At 49.3% G+C, this 16,991-nt stretch overlaps 2 protein-coding genes across 15 annotated transcripts; both read right to left on the bottom strand.

Annotated features, from left to right (window-relative positions):
• Nucleotides 1–74: 74 nt before the first annotated feature.
• Nucleotides 75–11,456, bottom strand: ap1m3 (adaptor related protein complex 1 subunit mu 3). Its single transcript, XM_047051154.1, has 12 exons — nt 11,260–11,456; nt 8,269–8,425; nt 8,081–8,148; nt 7,870–8,000; nt 5,454–5,601; nt 4,367–4,493; nt 3,340–3,482; nt 3,151–3,222; nt 2,878–3,036; nt 2,262–2,387; nt 2,092–2,167; nt 75–1,353 (listed from the first exon to the last, which is right to left on the bottom strand). The coding sequence occupies exons 1-12, from the start codon at nt 11,299–11,301 to the stop codon at nt 1,331–1,333; spliced, it is 1,272 nt and encodes a 423-aa protein (XP_046907110.1). The 5' UTR covers nt 11,302–11,456; the 3' UTR covers nt 75–1,330.
• Nucleotides 11,457–11,640: 184 nt separating this feature from the next.
• On the bottom strand, nt 11,641–16,551 carry cunh1orf210 (chromosome unknown C1orf210 homolog). Of its 14 annotated transcripts, none has more exons than XM_047051170.1 (8): nt 16,398–16,551; nt 16,012–16,201; nt 15,534–15,700; nt 14,167–14,455; nt 13,901–14,018; nt 13,033–13,507; nt 12,847–12,942; nt 11,641–12,570 (listed from the first exon to the last, which is right to left on the bottom strand). In XM_047051170.1, coding segments are annotated over exons 4-8 (1,107 nt in total). In that variant the 5' UTR covers nt 14,169–14,455; nt 15,534–15,700; nt 16,012–16,201; nt 16,398–16,551; the 3' UTR covers nt 11,641–12,154. The 14 variants fall into 14 exon arrangements, with proteins under 14 accessions (XP_046907126.1, XP_046907130.1, XP_046907125.1 ...); XM_047051174.1 differs by having other exon boundaries at nt 16,012–16,175; XM_047051169.1 differs by having other exon boundaries at nt 15,523–15,700; nt 16,012–16,125.
• Between the last annotated feature and the right edge of the window lie 440 nt (nt 16,552–16,991).

The raw sequence follows: 16,991 nt of genomic DNA, 5'->3' as shown, positions 1-16,991 counted from the left end.
GACAGAGAGAGAGAGAGAGAGACAGAGAGAGAGCCTGCCTCCTGTCTTTCTCACCAAAGATCCATTCTCAAAGATATGGTACAAAGTTGTTTATTTTTATAAATATGACCCTTTTCTTTCCCGATTGACAAGCAGTGTTAATTGAATAAGACTGAAAACACACTTATAATTACAGCCACAGAGAAAAAAAGTGAACATTTAAAAAGCTATCTGAAAATAAAAGTCAGTTGTCTCCCATTAATAGGAGCGTCCTCAATGCCTGATTACAAAAGAAACATTTGTGGTCACGGAAAATGGAGCCATTTCCTCCAACCTGAATTCCATCGTGCAAGAGATGGAGCTGCTGAACTGATAGGCAGCGCATTCACAAAGGAGGCGGGATTTAGACAAACACCCGGGTCAGAAAAGTTAAGATTTAGCCTTCAAAGTGAAAGAATAACAGAATGTATGACCTACACCTGCCCCTGCATATGGCTGAACACCATGGTTGTTTGAGTATCAGAGACATGGCCTGGCCTCTTAACTACTTCCTGGTACAGGAGACAAAGTCTAGGTAGAGTACTATGTCCTGGTCAAGTAAACTCCCTTCTGGTAAAGTACAGCACTTCCTGGTCTAGGACACTACTTCCTGGTACAGTCCACAACTTCAAACCCCTGACTTGACAGAAGCATGAGGGGTAAGGAGGCTGTGTTCCAGTCCAGGGACAGAGGAGTGTGAACACACACTCGTGAACATCAGATAGAGTTCCACAGGTAGCCACGGTGATATGCTTATCTCATCACAGAGAGCAATCTGTTTACAGCTCTTTGACAAATTAACCCAGACAACATTTTAAATTCCCCCCTCCCCCCCCCCCCCCACAAACACACCTTTACTATACAACATCAGCTTTATATCAGGCTGTATAAAACATGAGGTTTCAATAGAAGCACACACTCTACATAGTTCTGGTACACAGATACCACGAGAAAAACCCCAATAATCAGAACGTTACAATGACATGTCATCAATCCTAAAAGTCTACCCTACTGAATTTAATATTCTACAGATAAAATGTTTCTTTTGGGTGCTGCATTTGGTTTTCGGACTCAGATAGAGACAGAGACAGAGACAGACAGAGAGAGGGAAAGAGACAGAGAGAGTCACGCAGTGACAGCACCGTCCTTCCATCTTCCCTTGGAGAGGGTTGAAAGTTTGCCGTGTTCCCCTTTCCTGTCCTCTGCTGTCCCTTCCTCCAAAAGGAGGCAGGGAGAGAGACAGAGAGAGAGAGAGAGAGAGAGAGAGAGGGAGGGAGGGAGAATATCCATTTGTCTGGCAGCACGCTTGCCCTTAGTTCGTCCGAAGCTGATAATCTGGCAGAAGGAGAGATGTCAGGGCAATACGTTAGCACAGGTTCTATCCATCATCAGCTAGCCCCCCCCCCCCCCCCCCCCCCGTACTGGGCCAATCCCATTACAGGCAACATTAGCGAGTTTAGCATCCTAAACTTGCAGGTAAGGGGGGAGGGGGGTGGGGCTTGGAGATCACGTTGGGGTCAGTGGATATGCTGTTGAGGCTTTCCAACGCCTGCTTATGAATAAGTCAACACTGCCAGTGTAAGGGAGTGCACTGTTACTTTCTCTCCCTCCTTCACCCCTCGCTTTTTATATTTCCCTCTTACCTCTCTCTCTCTCTCATCCCCCTTCTCATTCCCTCTCTCCTTCCCCTTTTCTCTATCACTCTCCACTCTTCCTTTGTATCCTTTCTCTCTCTCTCCCATTTCCTTCTTTTCCCCTATCTCTCTTTCCCTTCCTCCGTCCCTCTCCCTCCCTCCCCTCAGCATGAGCAGAAAGGTGATAGGCACCTTGGTGTACAGAGCAGTGAACAGTAAACCTGGTGGCACTGGAAGGTATTATTATTCAGTCCCTGAGCCACGGCCGTGCGCTGACAGATGGAACAGATCTGATGGCCCGGGTCACGGTTGGGTTACATCAGGAGTACCTCACATCCAGACACACGTCTGTCCAGAGGCCTTGTACACACTCAGAGGTGAACAGACCTTGTTAGGTATACAGTGTGTGTGTGTGTGTGTGTGTGTGTCTGAGTCTTACCTCCACTCTGTGTGATGTAGCGTACCCATGGTAACGCTTGATAACCACTCTTCTCAATGATCTTTAAGTAGCGTACCTGGGAAGCCATGATAAGGGGCCGTTAGACATGATCCAGTTGGATATCACACACATACACACACACACACGTGGTTCAGTCCTGGTGGTCTTACCTGGATGCCAGATACGGTGAAATAGGGGATCTCAAAGCTGACAGTGATCGGCCTCTTTCCTTCCAGTTCATCACTCTCCACACTCGGCATGCCAAAGTGGGCTCTCATCGTGTACTCCTTACCGCCCTACACACACACACACACACACACACAGTCTCTAAACAACCTTGACATTTCCAAGCCTCTGAACATCTTTCCATCTCCATGGCAACTTAACACCTGCTATGGTAAGAAGTGATCAACACAGAGTTAGATCTACCTAACCATTACACCCTAGTCAGGCTGAGCACAGGTACATGCTAAAACACGTGTCCAGCCAACTTCCTGGTTCAACAAAGGGTTGTTAGGAGGGCTCAAACTACCGGCACACAGGCCAAGCGTTTCTAACGGCTTTCATCAGTAATTAGTTGAGCGACTGTAGACTGAGACGCACGGCAGACCCTCAGCTTGTCCTGAGTCATGCCTCGCTGTTCTCCCTGAGAGAGATGGAAGTGCAGTGACGTGCAAATGGCTCACAAAACGGCAGAACTCAACAGAAACCCACAACCTGACAAGTACATGTGGAGAACATCGACTGAAAGGCGGCTGAAAGGCGGCAGAAAGGCGGAGGTCTTACAGGGAAGGACTTGATGTTCCACACCGCCACGTTCTTCTCTGGGACCCACTTGGCGCTCCCGGTGCTCGTCTTGAACTTGGGCGAGTCGGCGTCGCTCGGCACCGGCACCAGGATGCACACGTTGTTGGCGGTGGAGCGGCTCTTGAACTGGCTCCGGGCCTGGAGGGTCAGGGGTCAGGGGTCAGGGGTCAGGAGTGGGACGTAAAAGACGGCGTCTTATTGAAGCTAGTCGGGGGTTAGCTGTGCGAGACAGCCGGGAGGAGCGTGACTCACCTTGACCTTGATCTCCACTCTGCTGTGAGAGAACCTCTCAATCACACTCTCAATCCATATGAGGGGCTTCACCTGTCACCAGCGGGGAGAGGAAGGTCAGCATGGCTCAGTGTGTGTGTGTGTGTGTGTGTGTGTGTGTGTGTGTGTGTGTGTGTGTGTGTGTGTGTGTGTGTGTGTGTGGGGACTGACCGTGGTGTTCAGGCGGTAGGACATGAGCTCGCTCTCTCCGTCCGGAGGGATGAAGGAGATGGTGCGGTCATTCTCGAAGCGCGACAAACGAACACACTGATGAAACTTGACATCCTCCAGCTCCACAGTCTTGCTCTTCTCTCCTGATCACACACACACACACACATATGTACCAGCAGAGGTCACTGTTTACCTTCTCATCGTGTTCACATGGTCAGCCTGACCTCAGCCCACATGAAGAAAACTGGTTTCACCATCAACCGCAGAGTCAAAGCACGTTTAAGTCTGGCGTCCATCTGTCTGTCAGTGTATATTTTGTCAGATATCTTCCCCACCTCTCCAGACTGCCCTTCCCCTCCTTCCCCTCTTCCCCCCCCCCTCCCCCCCCCCTCCCCCCTCCCCAGCGATGCCGTGGGCTGTATATGTATGCAGGCGGCGGTCCGGGGGGCATCGTTCATCTGAGGGTCTCGCCTGGAGGGATGAGATTATCAACCAGACTAGAAGAGGAGGAGGGAGAGGTGAAAGATGAAGAGTAGCAAATGGAGAGGGAGGGGAGGGGAGGGGAGGGGAGGGGAGGGGAGGGGAGGGGAGGGGAGGGGAGGGGAGGGGAGGGGAGGGGAGGGGAGGGGAGGGGAGGGGAGGGGAGGGGAGGGGAGGGGAGGGGAGGGGAGGGGAGGGGGGGTGAATACTGACACTGATGGGAAGGAGGGGAACTGTCAATGGGAGTGGGTTTGTTTTTAAACTCTGTCTTTGTTTCAGTGGAAGAATAAAAACGACAGGGAGAGAGAGACAGACAGAGAGAGTGAGTGAGAGAGAGGGAGAGAGAGAGAGAGAGTCAGACAGAGAGAGAGACACACAGAGAGAGAGAGAGAGAGAGATACAGAGAGAGAGATACAGAGAGAGAGATACAGAGAGAGAGATACAGAGAGAGATACAGAGAGAGAGACATAGAGAGAGACATAGAGAGAGACAGAGAGAGAGAGACAGAGAGAGAGACAGAGAGAGCTACGTAGACAGTATCACTCACTGCCAGTGATCTCGAAGAGGACTTTGTCGTTGAGGCCCAGCCTGAGCTCAGGCATCCCAGACAGCACCACCTTCAGCTTGATGCTGCCCACGATCTCACTGCGGAGCACGCTGCCTGTAGCACTGACCTGCAGGGTGGGGGGTGGAGGGGTGAGGGAGGGGTGAGGGAGGGAATGGGGGAGGGAATGGCCCACCCAGAGGGAAGGGAGGAGGGGCCGTGAGAAGGTAGACCTGGGTTCGAGACATAAAAGTTTTTCACCCTGGTCTGGGTCCTGACTAGCCAGAAGCTCCAGAGCATGTCTGGATGGTGATGTCACGGTGATGTCACCATCAGGAAAATATTGGCACTGCCGTTCCTCCTACAACAGTGAGGGGTGTGGCCTCGCCTCCACCCGTCTTTGACCTCACCGCAACGACAGGCCTCATAGGCTGCCTGCGAGGGCCCCGGGCCGCTAAGGGGCCAATCACATCGCAGGGTTGTTGTCGAGGAGGAAATAGTTGACTTGAGGCCGGTCATTCTCACAGTGTTTTACAAGTTAGCAATAAAGTGTGTACAGCAGTGAGCTGGATTTAGACAATGTTTGCCTTTGCGAGGACAACGGTCTGGATTTGGCCTTTGTTAAAGCTTGCGGAGGTAGTGAGAGACATACTCTATAAAAACTCAGCTCACCTGACTTAAATCTGTCTTTTTTACTGCCTGTCACCAGCCAGTTATTCGAAGCCTACACACACAACAACATACTCCACACATACAGCGCACTACATCAACACAAGTTTAACCAATGGTCCTTTAAACTAAATATGTCTAGTACCTGTAAACGCTTAACAAATGGCAAATTTACATTTCCATTGCGTTAATTCATGGTTTCAATTACAAAGACGTGCTGTCAGCAATCAGGATGCCAGTGAATAATACAACTTCTCGATGGAAAGAGAGAAGGTTCTGAGAAGCTCAAATGGGGAAGTAGCAATGACCCACAGTTGCATCCGGATCAGCATTGTGTCAACAAACAAAAAAAGATTTAAATGTAACAGTTACTGAGTAGGACGAAGGTAAAGATTCTGAATCAAAGAGAGACAGAGCTCACCAGCAGGTTAACCGACTCGATGACGTCCATGAAGACCTCGTTCTTTCTGTACTTGATGCCCTCTGACCTCCAGGACACAGCGTTGGTGACGGTGGCTGGAGGACGGGGGGCCCCCACCTCCAGCTTGTGACCCTGCTGGGTGATGTACCTGGTGGGGGAGGAAGGGAGAGGAAGGGGGAGGGAGGGGGAGGGAGGAAGGGGGAGGGGGAGGAAGGGAGAGGAAGGGGGAGGAAGGGGGAGGAAGGGAGAGGAAGGGGGAGGAAGGGGGAGGAAGGGAGAGGAAGGGAGAGGAAGGGAGAGGAAGGGGGAGGAAGGGAGAGGAAGGGAGAGGAAGGGGGAGGAAGGGAGAGGAAGGGGGAGGAAGGGAGAGGGGTGCAGTGTGAGGGCGAGGATAGCGAAGGAGCACCAAAGTTGACCTGCTCAACAGGACTTGTGACTGAGGCTGAGATCTGCTAGGGGACCAGGATAGCACCCAGTCAGGAAGTGAGACAGTGTGTCGTGAGATAGGATACAGAGTGTTGAGTGAGAGAAAGGACTTCCTGGGGCTGTTTGCACAGCCAGCTGGCTGGTCGTGTGTGTAATTAGAACAAGCAAGCTTACAGCAAGCTTACAGGAGTGCAGTGTGAAAGCACATCTCTGATCAGTCAAACATCAAAGCTCCCGTTAGAATCAATACACCTTTAGACCCTGTATATAATAAGCATATTCTGCTGTGTGTGTGTGTGTGTGTGGCGAGGGCGGTTTCCTCTAGCGAGGTCTGGCTTGATCCATGGGGACATGTGGATATTGAGATCCTTTTGTGTTGCATCTATGCAAACATGTGACCCAGGTTATTCCAGTAACGGAACACCTGACCCCTGCCCCTCACGACTCACAGACAGGTGACACTGCGCACCACACGTCATCAAGTGTGAACACACAACAATGCACACACACACACACACACACACACACTGAGGCACACCCAAACTGTGTGTATACCCTTGATAGATCTTTTCTCTGTTTTGCAAGTAAACACCCCCCTCCCTCCTCCCCCCTGCCCCCTCCCCAGGCCCAGCATTCCTCCCTGGGGTAATGGTGGATTGATCCAATCTTCTACATATAAACCCTGCTGCAGCCTGCAGACTAGACCCTGCTGCAGCCTGCAGACTAGACCCTGCTGCAGCCTGCAGACCTTCCCTCCTCGTCGGCTGGGACGGTGCCCCCCTGCCTACAAGCCAATCCCAAAACAGACGCTACAGAAACCAGGTGGGTCTATTTCAGAGGTAGGCCGTTGACACGGCGACCCTGTGGCGTTCTATTCTAAACCCAGCCCCCCCCCCCCATCCTCCCCCCATCTCTGATCTCAACGTGGCACTGCCTCTCTCAGCTCGGACAGATGAAAGACTAACAAGCTGGAGATGATTGTTTACAACTCGCTCCTGCTATTGAAATGCAGATGACTGAATCAGAGAGCGCTGAGTTGGTTGGAGAACTGACTGCTTAGCTCGATTGTACCTTCCAAAGCATGCGCACACACACACACATTCATTCATTGGACTATCAAGGGAAGTTTTGATCTGGCCAAATGGGGAAAGCTGGGAGTGGTGGAATGGTGGGGCAGGTGGAGGGGAGAGGGGAGGAGGGTTAGGGTTGGAGACTGGAGAAGTCTGAGGATGGGAGAGGGGAGGAGGTTGAGAGTTAGAGACTGGAGAAGTCCGAAGGTTGGGAGAAGGGAGGGGGGGGGGAACTAGGAGCTCAGTTTGTCTCCGTCTTGAATGCAGCCAGCTGACAGTGGCATTGTGTGTCTGCGTGTGTGTGTGTGTGTGTGTGTCAGCCGGAGACTGGCAGTTTTCAGCACTATTCAGCCAACAAGACAGAAAAAACAGTCATCCATGCTAAGAGCAAAGGCAATTCACTACGGATCTTCATCAATGCCAGTTTTGTCAGAGTACGCCGGCCAGCTATTTGATTGTCATAAAACTGAACGACAACACATGTTGCGCAATGAGGGCTTCAATTAAAGGTGCAACACTAATTACTGATAGGTAATTGGGCAGACAAAGTGTGCGTTGCCGTGGCAGCGTGGCCCTCATTAAGAGCATGCTAAAGCTACCCAGGAACATGGCACATTTCCCAGGAGTCCTGATGGGAACACAAAACCAAGGCTGCTCGCCTGGCTAACGAGCTGCTTGCCTGGCTAACAAGCTAAACCCACTGAACCCTGTGTGCTCCATCACTAGCCTGGATGCTAGTCTGACAGCTAGCCTGGACGCTAGCCTAACTGTTAGCCTGACAGCTAGCCTGGACGCTAGCCTAAATGCTAGTATGAAAGCTAGCCTAAATGCTAGTCTGGATGCTAGATGCTAGCCTGCATTAGCATTGCCAAGTCTGAGCAAGACCGGCTGGTTCTGACAGGCCAAGCGAGGCCACTCACTCTTGCAGGATCTTGCTGTCTGTCGTCTGAGGGAAGCCAAAGTCCATTATCTCATCCATCAGCTCATAGACCGTCACAAAGTTGTCACGGATACTCTCCTCCTCCAACTCCTTGAAGTACTCTTTGAACACCTGCAGACAGTCAGACAAACAGGTGATCAGCGTGTGTGAGTGTGTGTGTACACACAGAAGTGTAATCATGTTATACTAACCTCCACTATTTTGTAGAGAAAGGAGTACACCAGACCAGCATTAGCGTTCTTCTTGGTCATTGCCACCACTGAAAACAGTCAGTTAAGTAGAAAATACCTTATTTTCCTTTCACTTTTCAAATCCATACAATGAAGTCACAAAGCACGGGCAGTGATCTGAGCACAGGACTTCCTGTGGTGAAGGATACAGTAAAGGTTGCTGTGTTTGATCCACAGGAAGTGGGTGGAGCCGTGGGTTACCAGGGGCGACATGTCCGCATCTTCCTCCATCCTCAGCAGAATGGGCATGAAGTGGTCGATCTCGTTCATGTCCATGTTCCCCATGTAGTTCCTGCATATCAGCACCTGGCCACGGGAAACAACCACACGGAGTGAATGACGACAGTAATGTTTAATGTAGCGGGCCCCTCTAACAGGACAACTGGCCCCAGCTTACCCCCCCCCCCCCAGGGGGTCCTGTACTGTGTTCAGCCTGACTGGATGCAGCTAGCGAGAAGACTGACTATTTACAAAACATCCAATCACCGACACAAACAAGTGAATGCGAGGACCCCTTTAAATTAAAACAGTTGTGGTGAAAGACACACCAGCCGGGGGGGGGAGGCACCGCAAACGCCCCGCAAACGCCCCGCCGTGTCCCAAAACAAAACCAACAGAGATGACTCAGCGATCAGAGTCGGTGGAGCTCGCAAGACCAGGAAGGAGCGAGGAGAGAGATCAAAGCCCACGCTTGATGGAACTCAGACACTGAAGACACGGCGAGGAACATTCCGGTAGCACTAGGCCCTCCACGGCAACAAGGTCAGGCCGGCCGCGGACAACAAAGAAGAGGAAACAGGAAAATAAAGAAAGAGGGAAATGCCAGACACAGCTAATCTAGGAGAGTGAAAGGATACGAACAGAGAAACAAATCTATGTTTCTACAAAGGGAAAAGTGAAACCAATGACTGGCTTGAAGGATCTTAAAGAACACAATTTGTATTTGTAGCAGAAAGCCACAAAGGGAAATGATGTTTTGTTACATCATGTCGTTTCTGATTTATTGAGACATGAAGATTTTTTTCACGGTTAAACATTGCAACAATTGCATTTGTACTGTTGTGTGTTTAATACAGAATGTATTGAGGCTTGTGGAATATTGTGTACTGACCTTATCGAGTTTCTAATACATGCTTTGGGTAAAAATATGGTACCTGAGTTCATACTGCTGTCAGTGACACTGTAGATAAGTATTCCTGCTAAATTCATCGAGGTTGCTGACATGACATTTGCAACAGACACTTTATTAAGTCTCCTTTGAAGGAAATATGCTCATGTTGAATGTCATGTCACAAAAAACTTCAGTATTGGGTCACGGCATATTGGTTTTGAGTGAATGAATTCAATCCAGTTAACTGAAATACGATTCGAAAGGGTCCTTTAACTGAAACTTCACTATGGAATCATTTCAAGCCACCACCAATTACTGTTCCTGCCCCTCCTCCTATTGTAATCACATTCATATGAACAGGCAGAGAAAAGATGCTCATTCACAAGCGTGTTCTCCACTGCCTGCTAAATATAACCACACATCTGACATCCAACTTCAGCTCATCAAAACCTGTACTTCTGCTGAGACATTTGTATTCAGCTGATATTTCAACACACAAGGTTAAAGTGAGGACACACACACACACAGTAACAGAATACACACACAGAGAGACTGACACACACAAACACACACCAGTCACTGTTGGAGATAAGGCCTCCCTACACCACAAAGATCTAAGAGAGATGCTAATACTCGAAGCATCCAGAGTGAGACATTGAGGGGATTAGACAGGGTTTTTTCCGGATCCACCTTCACTATCTCTGGGGTGTGGGGCGTTTTTAACGAGGGTTGGAAGGTAATAGTCTATTTTCTTCCAGAAGAGTCTGCGGCGATTATGGGGCTGGAGAAGAAGGACTCACTGGTCAATGAGGCACCGCTGCAGGCCAGGGTTAGAATCAATTTTGCCTGCATACGATTTGACCTAGATGAGTGAACATCTCAGCGAGGCTAAAGGCAGGTCACTCAAGGGAGGCAAACATCCGTGAACAATCGATGCATTTAGAACAAGCCTGAGTAAACTACACGATACAGTTCTCTGGAGTGCTCTGAAATCTTCCAATGTTGAGGTTTTAAATGTCACCGACATTGACACCATCAACATGCCTTTGTATTTGTTGTCACTCTCTCAGTAGATGAATTCATAAATCCGGTTGGACTATACCATACGATTATTGGTTGGTGCAACACAAAGCACTTATTAATCAGCATCAAACTTATGCAATTTAGACTAAAATATTTTCCCAGTGTGACGTGTAACCTTCACCGTCCAGTCAGCAGCATCTGAGGGTCACCTGACCAGGTTATGGGACTGGTCCCAAGGCTGGAGGTATTGGATTGCCCCAGGGCTGAGATGGGAGAAGCTCTTTAATCAGCACGGTAAGGAACCCCCGGTGTACGGATGGATAATCCATCCTTCAGACACCCCACAGGCACGGAGCTGTTTTCCTATCTGCATATCAACACTCACACAGATGGGACCAGACATAATAAGGACCAGACACAATAACGAACATTATCATACTTTACAATAGCTTGGGATCAATTTAGCCTACGGGGGGACGGGGGGGGACGCAGATTTGATCTTGATTAAGTAGGATGTGATTTGATTTTACTATACGACGATTTATGAAAGTAAGCTCGAGCAAGGTGAAGGCTGACTGGACAGGTTAACCATCATTTAGAGTCTAAAATATGATAATGAAGACGGTATTATACAGAAAAGGTGCTGTCTGGAAGAAACAGTGAACTGTTGGAACCATCCACTGAATGCTAGTCCCTGTGCCGCGTAACTAGTTTGGCAAGTTTTGTTTCTATTCATAACACGTCGATAACATTCATTGTGCATTGTGCAGTGACGTTGATGTGAAAATCAGTACTATAATGTGATCATTCACATTACACTATGTGTATCACGTGTACATATTAAACTTGTATTAAACGTTGCAAGTCATAACTAATTTAACGTCTGTGTTTTAAAGCGCACAAAATTGAGTAGCCTACGTTTCTAGAGCAGGTGTTCTTAGCTACGCTGTCGAAGAGCTACATATTGCAACTTCTCCGCCTTGTAGATTCTTTAGTTGCGACTCACCTTTCCTTTGAGGTCCAATATAAATATCGCAGAAGCCGACATCCTGGTATATTGAACTCCTGAACTGCTGAAGAAACTGTATTGTAACTTTGTAAATTCCCTAAAACATGCCAGTCAATTGACGAGAGGCAGCAACGCTTCCATCTTCCTGGCAGTCGCGCCGTCATTCACTACGGCTGAGCTCTTTTCCGGGTGCCGTGTGTTTCGGCGTCAGACCTGTCGAACGGCTTTCATTAACATGCACATCGGTCTGAAAACAGAGATCACTTCTGACTCACAAATCACTTATTCACCTATAATCTGTCCGCGGGTTACACACGTTCGTTTTCTGTGCAAGCTGGTAAATATTTGCTTTTGTTCAAGAACAACGAGAAACTAAAATAAAATCAACAGTTTTTATTATATATATATAAAAAGATGTAACCAATGGAGTGCAAAACTGGATATAAACTTAATTTGATTGTTGCTGAGAAAACAGAGTAGACTAAAACAAAAAAAGCACTTGATTAATTAATTGAAGATTTTCATGAGCAAAAAATTACATAAACAATAAGATTTCTTATAGACAATCCTGCTTAAACATAAAATCAATAGCCATCAACACCACAACAGTTAATCCTTCCTCATCCATATTTCCCCACCCGTCTCCTGCGGGGCCACCCTGACCCGCACTTTATTTCCCTCTTCCAACACACCTGATTCAAATGACTGGGTTGTAATCAGGCTTCTGCAGAGCTTGATGACAACCCGAGGTTGAGAACCCCTTCTCCACCACAGCAGGCCTTGCCTAGTGCCCATAAAGACTCATTCATAAAGCACGTGCTGTGAACGAGCCACATGAACAGTGAGCTCACTATGGCCTTCCATTCTCCCGCAATGTCTCCCAACTCTGACACTAGCCAATGGTGAATTCAATTTCGTCCATCTCTTCTTCCCCTTCTTCTTCGGTGTCCTCGAGCTTCTCGGCTGCCCGCTGAGCTCGCTCTCTCTCGCTGGCTTGTATGTAGTTATCCTCTATGAAGCCGTCGTCGTCTTCCTCGTGCTCGCCAACCTCGTCCTCTCGGACGGCGGCTGAGTGCGTGTTCCGCGCGTGTCCTTGCTGCATGGAATAGCCCACTTCCAGCCCGGCAGGATCTCCCTGGCTCACCGCGTCGGCCTCGCTCAGTCGCGTGTGTCTGTAGCTTGCCAGGTAGCGCTGAAACATCTGGCACTTGGCCAAGACGGCGATGAGGATGGAGATGGAGATGGCGGCGATCACAACAGCCACCAGGTACTCCCATCCCCGCGCGGAAGGGCTCACTCCCCCCGTGTCTACAGGACAGAGATGGGATCAGCACGTGATCAGTTTGACTGTTCATTCAGGTGAAGGGATGGTAGGCTATATCACTATTAATCAGAGTGGATTCACAGCTGAAACTCAAATTACTTTGAGAGTTTGCCAAACACAGTGAATCAAGGTTGGACTTTTTGGGAGTAGAAGAGAAATGTGTTTATCCAGCCTGCCCTGATAACTAACACAACACTTCATAATCCTCCAAGCAGTGACTTAAAGCAGAAAAGTAAGAGTAGTGACTCAAAGATCCTTGCCATTCTTGGTGGTGGTGGTTGTGCTCACGGTGGTTCCTTCCAAGGTTTCTTCTAGGAGTTTCCTACGAAGCGGCCTGTGCTTGTCAGCGTTCACACCTGAGGGACAGACCACAAGGATGTTCACGTCAGCGCTTTCTGTCGCTCCATCAACTATCTCAATGAAACAAACATGAACATGTCACGTACCTTCAGAGAACCCCTCCCGATCTTCTCCCTGGGGATCCTCAGTCTGAAACCCCCTGGGGGCGCTGGTCGGCCGATCGTCCGAGCCAGCATCACGTCGGTTGCCATGGAACCAGGAAGTAGCTCCTGGGTCTCGAATAAAGACCCGATTAGGATCTAGAAGAGGGTTGTCTCTCAAGATCAGCCTCTGTAAGCTGGGAAGGCACCTCAGGGCTCCTGTCTGAATGGACGTCAGCTGGCATCCACTGAGGTCCAGAGTCTGCAAGTACTGGAGCCTGCAGAGACTACCTCTCACCAGCAGGGGGAGGTAGTTGCCTGTGAGATTGAGGGTGACCAAGCGGTTGAATCTCTGGAGCTGGCTGAGATGTTGGGGCTGTGTTAGGTCCAGGTTGTTTTGGGAGAGATCCAGGGTGGAGACGTTGTCCCATATTGCTGTTGGGATTTCTGCTAGCTTTTTCTGACTGCAGTCAAACAACGCCTTAAAGAAAATATACAGGTCTCAGTAATCACGTCAAATTTTGTTCCTGGAGTGTCACTTCAGTTCTAGTATAGTTTTAATATCTATTTAAAAAGTTTAAACATAGATTTAATTTGTTGAAAATTTGCTAGGCTTAGCATTTTTGTTGACAAACGCTAAAAAGTTAATATTTGATCAGAGAACTTTTGATCATTAATCAAATGACAGCAAATAGTTCACCAGGAGTCTAGAGACAGTCGCATTCCTGATTCCTTATACCCCCATCACGCTCCCAGGAGAAACGCATCAAAAACAGGAAGAGCGTGTGCCACAAACAGGAAGTCACAGATAGTCTCTTCCTTTGTCTGATTGGCTGAAACAAGGGAAAAGGAGCTGAGCTGTGTCCTTCCGTACCGTGCCAGCGTCCACCGCACAGGGGCCCACGGACACGAGCGAGGTCCCTCCGACTGTCCCCCAGAAAGACACAACCACACACGGGCCCCACCACCAGGGCCCCATGGTCCCCAATGTCCTGTCCAGATCAAGACACACACAGAGACACACTGAGTACACGTTCCTAAGACTGGGTGGTCAGCTCTGTGCTTCAACTGGTACTGCATTATCCCAATACAATCATATTTTAGCTTATCATAGATGTAATCTATGTTATGTGTACTTACATGTTAAGTTATACCAGGTTGCTTTGTGCTGTCTTGTCCTAAGAATTGTTTGAATTGAACTGTGTTGTTCTGTGCGTCTGACAATAAAACACTTGAACTTGATGATCCACTCTTATCGTTTGAGCTGGTTACAGAACACAGTAAGGAGAGATCATGTGACGCAGTGCTCCAGATCCTCCAGTTGCATGGACATTCATCTGACTGATGGACAAGTCTTAGCTTGTCAACTGTCATCGAAACAGGAAGTGGTGACACCACAGTATGCGGATGTCAAGTCGAATTTTCATATCTGCAAGGGACGTCGTGAATATCACGTTATATTTAATGAGATTCATGAAAATACCGTCAGTCCCATGCAAAATAAGGGTAACCAACCAGCATCTATCCATAACCTTTTCTTCTCACGAGTTTGTTGTCCATTGTTTTTAAATCTTTCTCTAGTTTGTGCCTGCTTGCTTGCAGGGCCCTGTTGGCACCAAGGTGATTTCTCCCAGAGTAGACTGGCTGTGTCGCACCATCAGGCCCCCCTCTCCTCCTCCTGCTATTCAGTGTCGCACCACCAGGCCCCCCTCTCCTCCTCCTGCTATTCAGTGTCGCACCACCAGGCCCCCTTCTCCTCCTCCTGCTATTCAGTGTCGCACCACCAGGCCCCCCTCTCCTCCTCCTGCTATTCAGTGTCGGACCACCAGGCCCCCCTCTCCTCCTCCTGCTATTCAGTGTCGCACCACCAGGCCCCCCTCTCCTCCTCCTGCTATTCAGTGTTGGACCACCAGGCCCCCCTCTCCTCCTCCTGCTATTCAGTGTCGCACCACCAGGCCCCCCTCTCCTCCTCCTGCTATTCAGTGTCGCACCACCAGGCCCCCCTCTCCTCCTCCTGCTATTCAGCTCAGTGTTGTTGGGGTAAACAACCCTTGAGAGACCAGCTTTATCTCTTCCTGTGCTTACACACCCACCGCACAACAACAACACACAAGGCCCTGAGACTTCTGGGACGCCTGGGAGCCTGCAAGGAGCAGTGAGTGTGTGTGTGTGTGAGTGTGTGTGTGTGAGTGTGTGCGTGTGAGTTCCTGATAGCGTTTGTCTGCATACACGTTTCAGCAGGGATTCCCAGTTTTTCTCCACCTACGCTCCTGGGGTGTGCGCTACAGTCTGTTTGTCTTTGAAGGGAGTGCCCTGGGTGTTTGATGCCCCCCCCGCCCCCTCCACCCCTGCCCCCCTCCCCCCGCCCCCTCCCCCCCTGCCCCCCCCCCCCCCTGCCCCCCCCCCCTGCCCCCCTCCCCCCTCCCAAGGCCTGTCCCTCTCACTGCCCCATCCTCCCACACCGAGCGGGATGAGGAAGTCAGTCACAAAGCCGACCTTCAGCTGACCTCCTGGTGTCTCGCCGTGCTACGGTGACCACGTCCTCCTCCCTCCTGTCCTCATCCTTGGAGCCAGATACGTGCCTTTGTCTTTCCTTTTATATTTGAGTTGGATTTTGGGCGAGGTATGTTTGGCCAGCACAGAGATACACATTACAGAGTCACTCGAATAGCACCTGGGGGGAGACAGGTTCCTCATCAGGGAGTCTAGTCTAGTTAGCAGGATGTGAAGCTACGCTAAACAGATTATTTCTGCTGTTCCTCCATCCAGAGAGTATCTTGCACGGCCATACACAGGCCCTACATATCCTCATTCCTCAAGTACATTTACAACTAAACTCTCTAGACCAGCAGTGCCAGACTGTGAACCAGTCAATCAGACAACAAACCTGATTCAAACAATCTAACAACGTCGGGTTTGTGGATGAACTAGAGTGCGTTGGACCAACAGAACCAATGACAGCATGAATGAAGATCTAGCACTTACCTTTACTGACTCCTTTGTGATGAGACTGGGCCTCACTGCATACTCCTTGGGGAAAAGCAGGGGTTGAAATGGGTAGCACCAGCCAGAGACCCAGCCAGTGACTGGTACAGTAGCCTGTATTTAGCGTACAACCGCCAGCGTAGGATATCAACATGAGGGCAGAACTGGAAGGGCAGAAGTCTCAACCAACCTGTTGTACAAATATTTGACTATGTATATTTGTGTCAGCTACACTAGAGACGTACTTCAGCTCACTTAACGACAAAGCCCAGAAACCGCATGTGCCAAGAGTAAGGATGTACTGTAGAGCGGTCATAGAATAAGTCACATAACCCTAAAGTCTGACATGAAAATCGAAAAAAGTCGAATCAAACATATTTTCTTACCCAGTCACACTGTGCAAACCTCTGTCTAGTGAACAATGACTTCCTCTGAGATCTGTTCTAACAGCTTTGCTGGGTTTGTTTTGCCTGTGATGTAAAATGGAGGTATGTTGTGCAAAGGTTGAAAGAGGTGTGTATACCACGGTGGTTTTCACCAAGGTCGAGTTAATGAATAACGTTGTCGTTGCATAGGTGTTCTCCCGCCCACTTTCCCGTTTCGACCAATGGAGTGCCATGTCTTCAGACCGGGGAGAGGTTGGTTGCTATGACAGCATATGGCTTGTAACCTGCATGTCATTGTTTGAACAGCGTAACCTAAGAGTACTTTGTTTGTTTCTCTTGGAAATATGTTGACTCTCAATATCTCAGTTTTTCTCAGTTACTCATGCATACAGACACACACACGATTTAGCTACATTTGACAAGATAGAGATGTGTGGAAGGTTATGTGGCGTTGGCTGAAGACGTTCAGCCTTCAGGGCCTGGAGCCAGGATCCCTCAAAGGAAAAGAGAGGTGACCCTGAAAACAATAGGGGCACATCCTGACTCTTCAAACGGACAGCGTGCGCTCGCCTCAGCGCCTCTCCCTCTCCCTCT

Source organism: Hypomesus transpacificus, unplaced genomic scaffold (assembly GCF_021917145.1).
Source record: "Hypomesus transpacificus isolate Combined female unplaced genomic scaffold, fHypTra1 scaffold_139, whole genome shotgun sequence".
NCBI classification, from domain to species: domain Eukaryota; kingdom Metazoa; phylum Chordata; class Actinopteri; order Osmeriformes; family Osmeridae; genus Hypomesus; species Hypomesus transpacificus.
Note: the sequence above shows the minus strand (reverse complement) of the source record. Positions and strands in the feature narration are given on the sequence as shown.

What these genes read in the sequence shown, in the direction of transcription:
- ap1m3 (XM_047051154.1), bottom strand. Translation starts at nt 11,301, where the DNA reads ATGTCGGCTTCTGCGATATTTATATTGGACCTCAAAGGAAAG. An exon ending in CCTCTTCGAGATCACTGGCA is followed by an intron (nt 3,483 to 4,366) that starts GTGAGTGATACT and finishes GTGTGTGATCAG; the next exon opens with GAGAGAAGAGCAAGACTGTG. An exon ending in CTACATCACACAGAGTGGAG is followed by an intron (nt 1,354 to 2,091) that starts GTAAGACTCAGA and finishes TCCTTCTGCCAG; the next exon opens with ATTATCAGCTTCGGACGAAC.
- cunh1orf210 (XM_047051170.1), bottom strand. An exon ending in GTGCGGTGGACGCTGGCACG is followed by an intron (nt 13,508 to 13,900) that starts GTACGGAAGGAC and finishes ATTTTCTTTAAG; the next exon opens with GCGTTGTTTGACTGCAGTCA. An exon ending in TCGGGAGGGGTTCTCTGAAG is followed by an intron (nt 12,943 to 13,032) that starts GTACGTGACATG and finishes TCTGTCCCTCAG; the next exon opens with GTGTGAACGCTGACAAGCAC.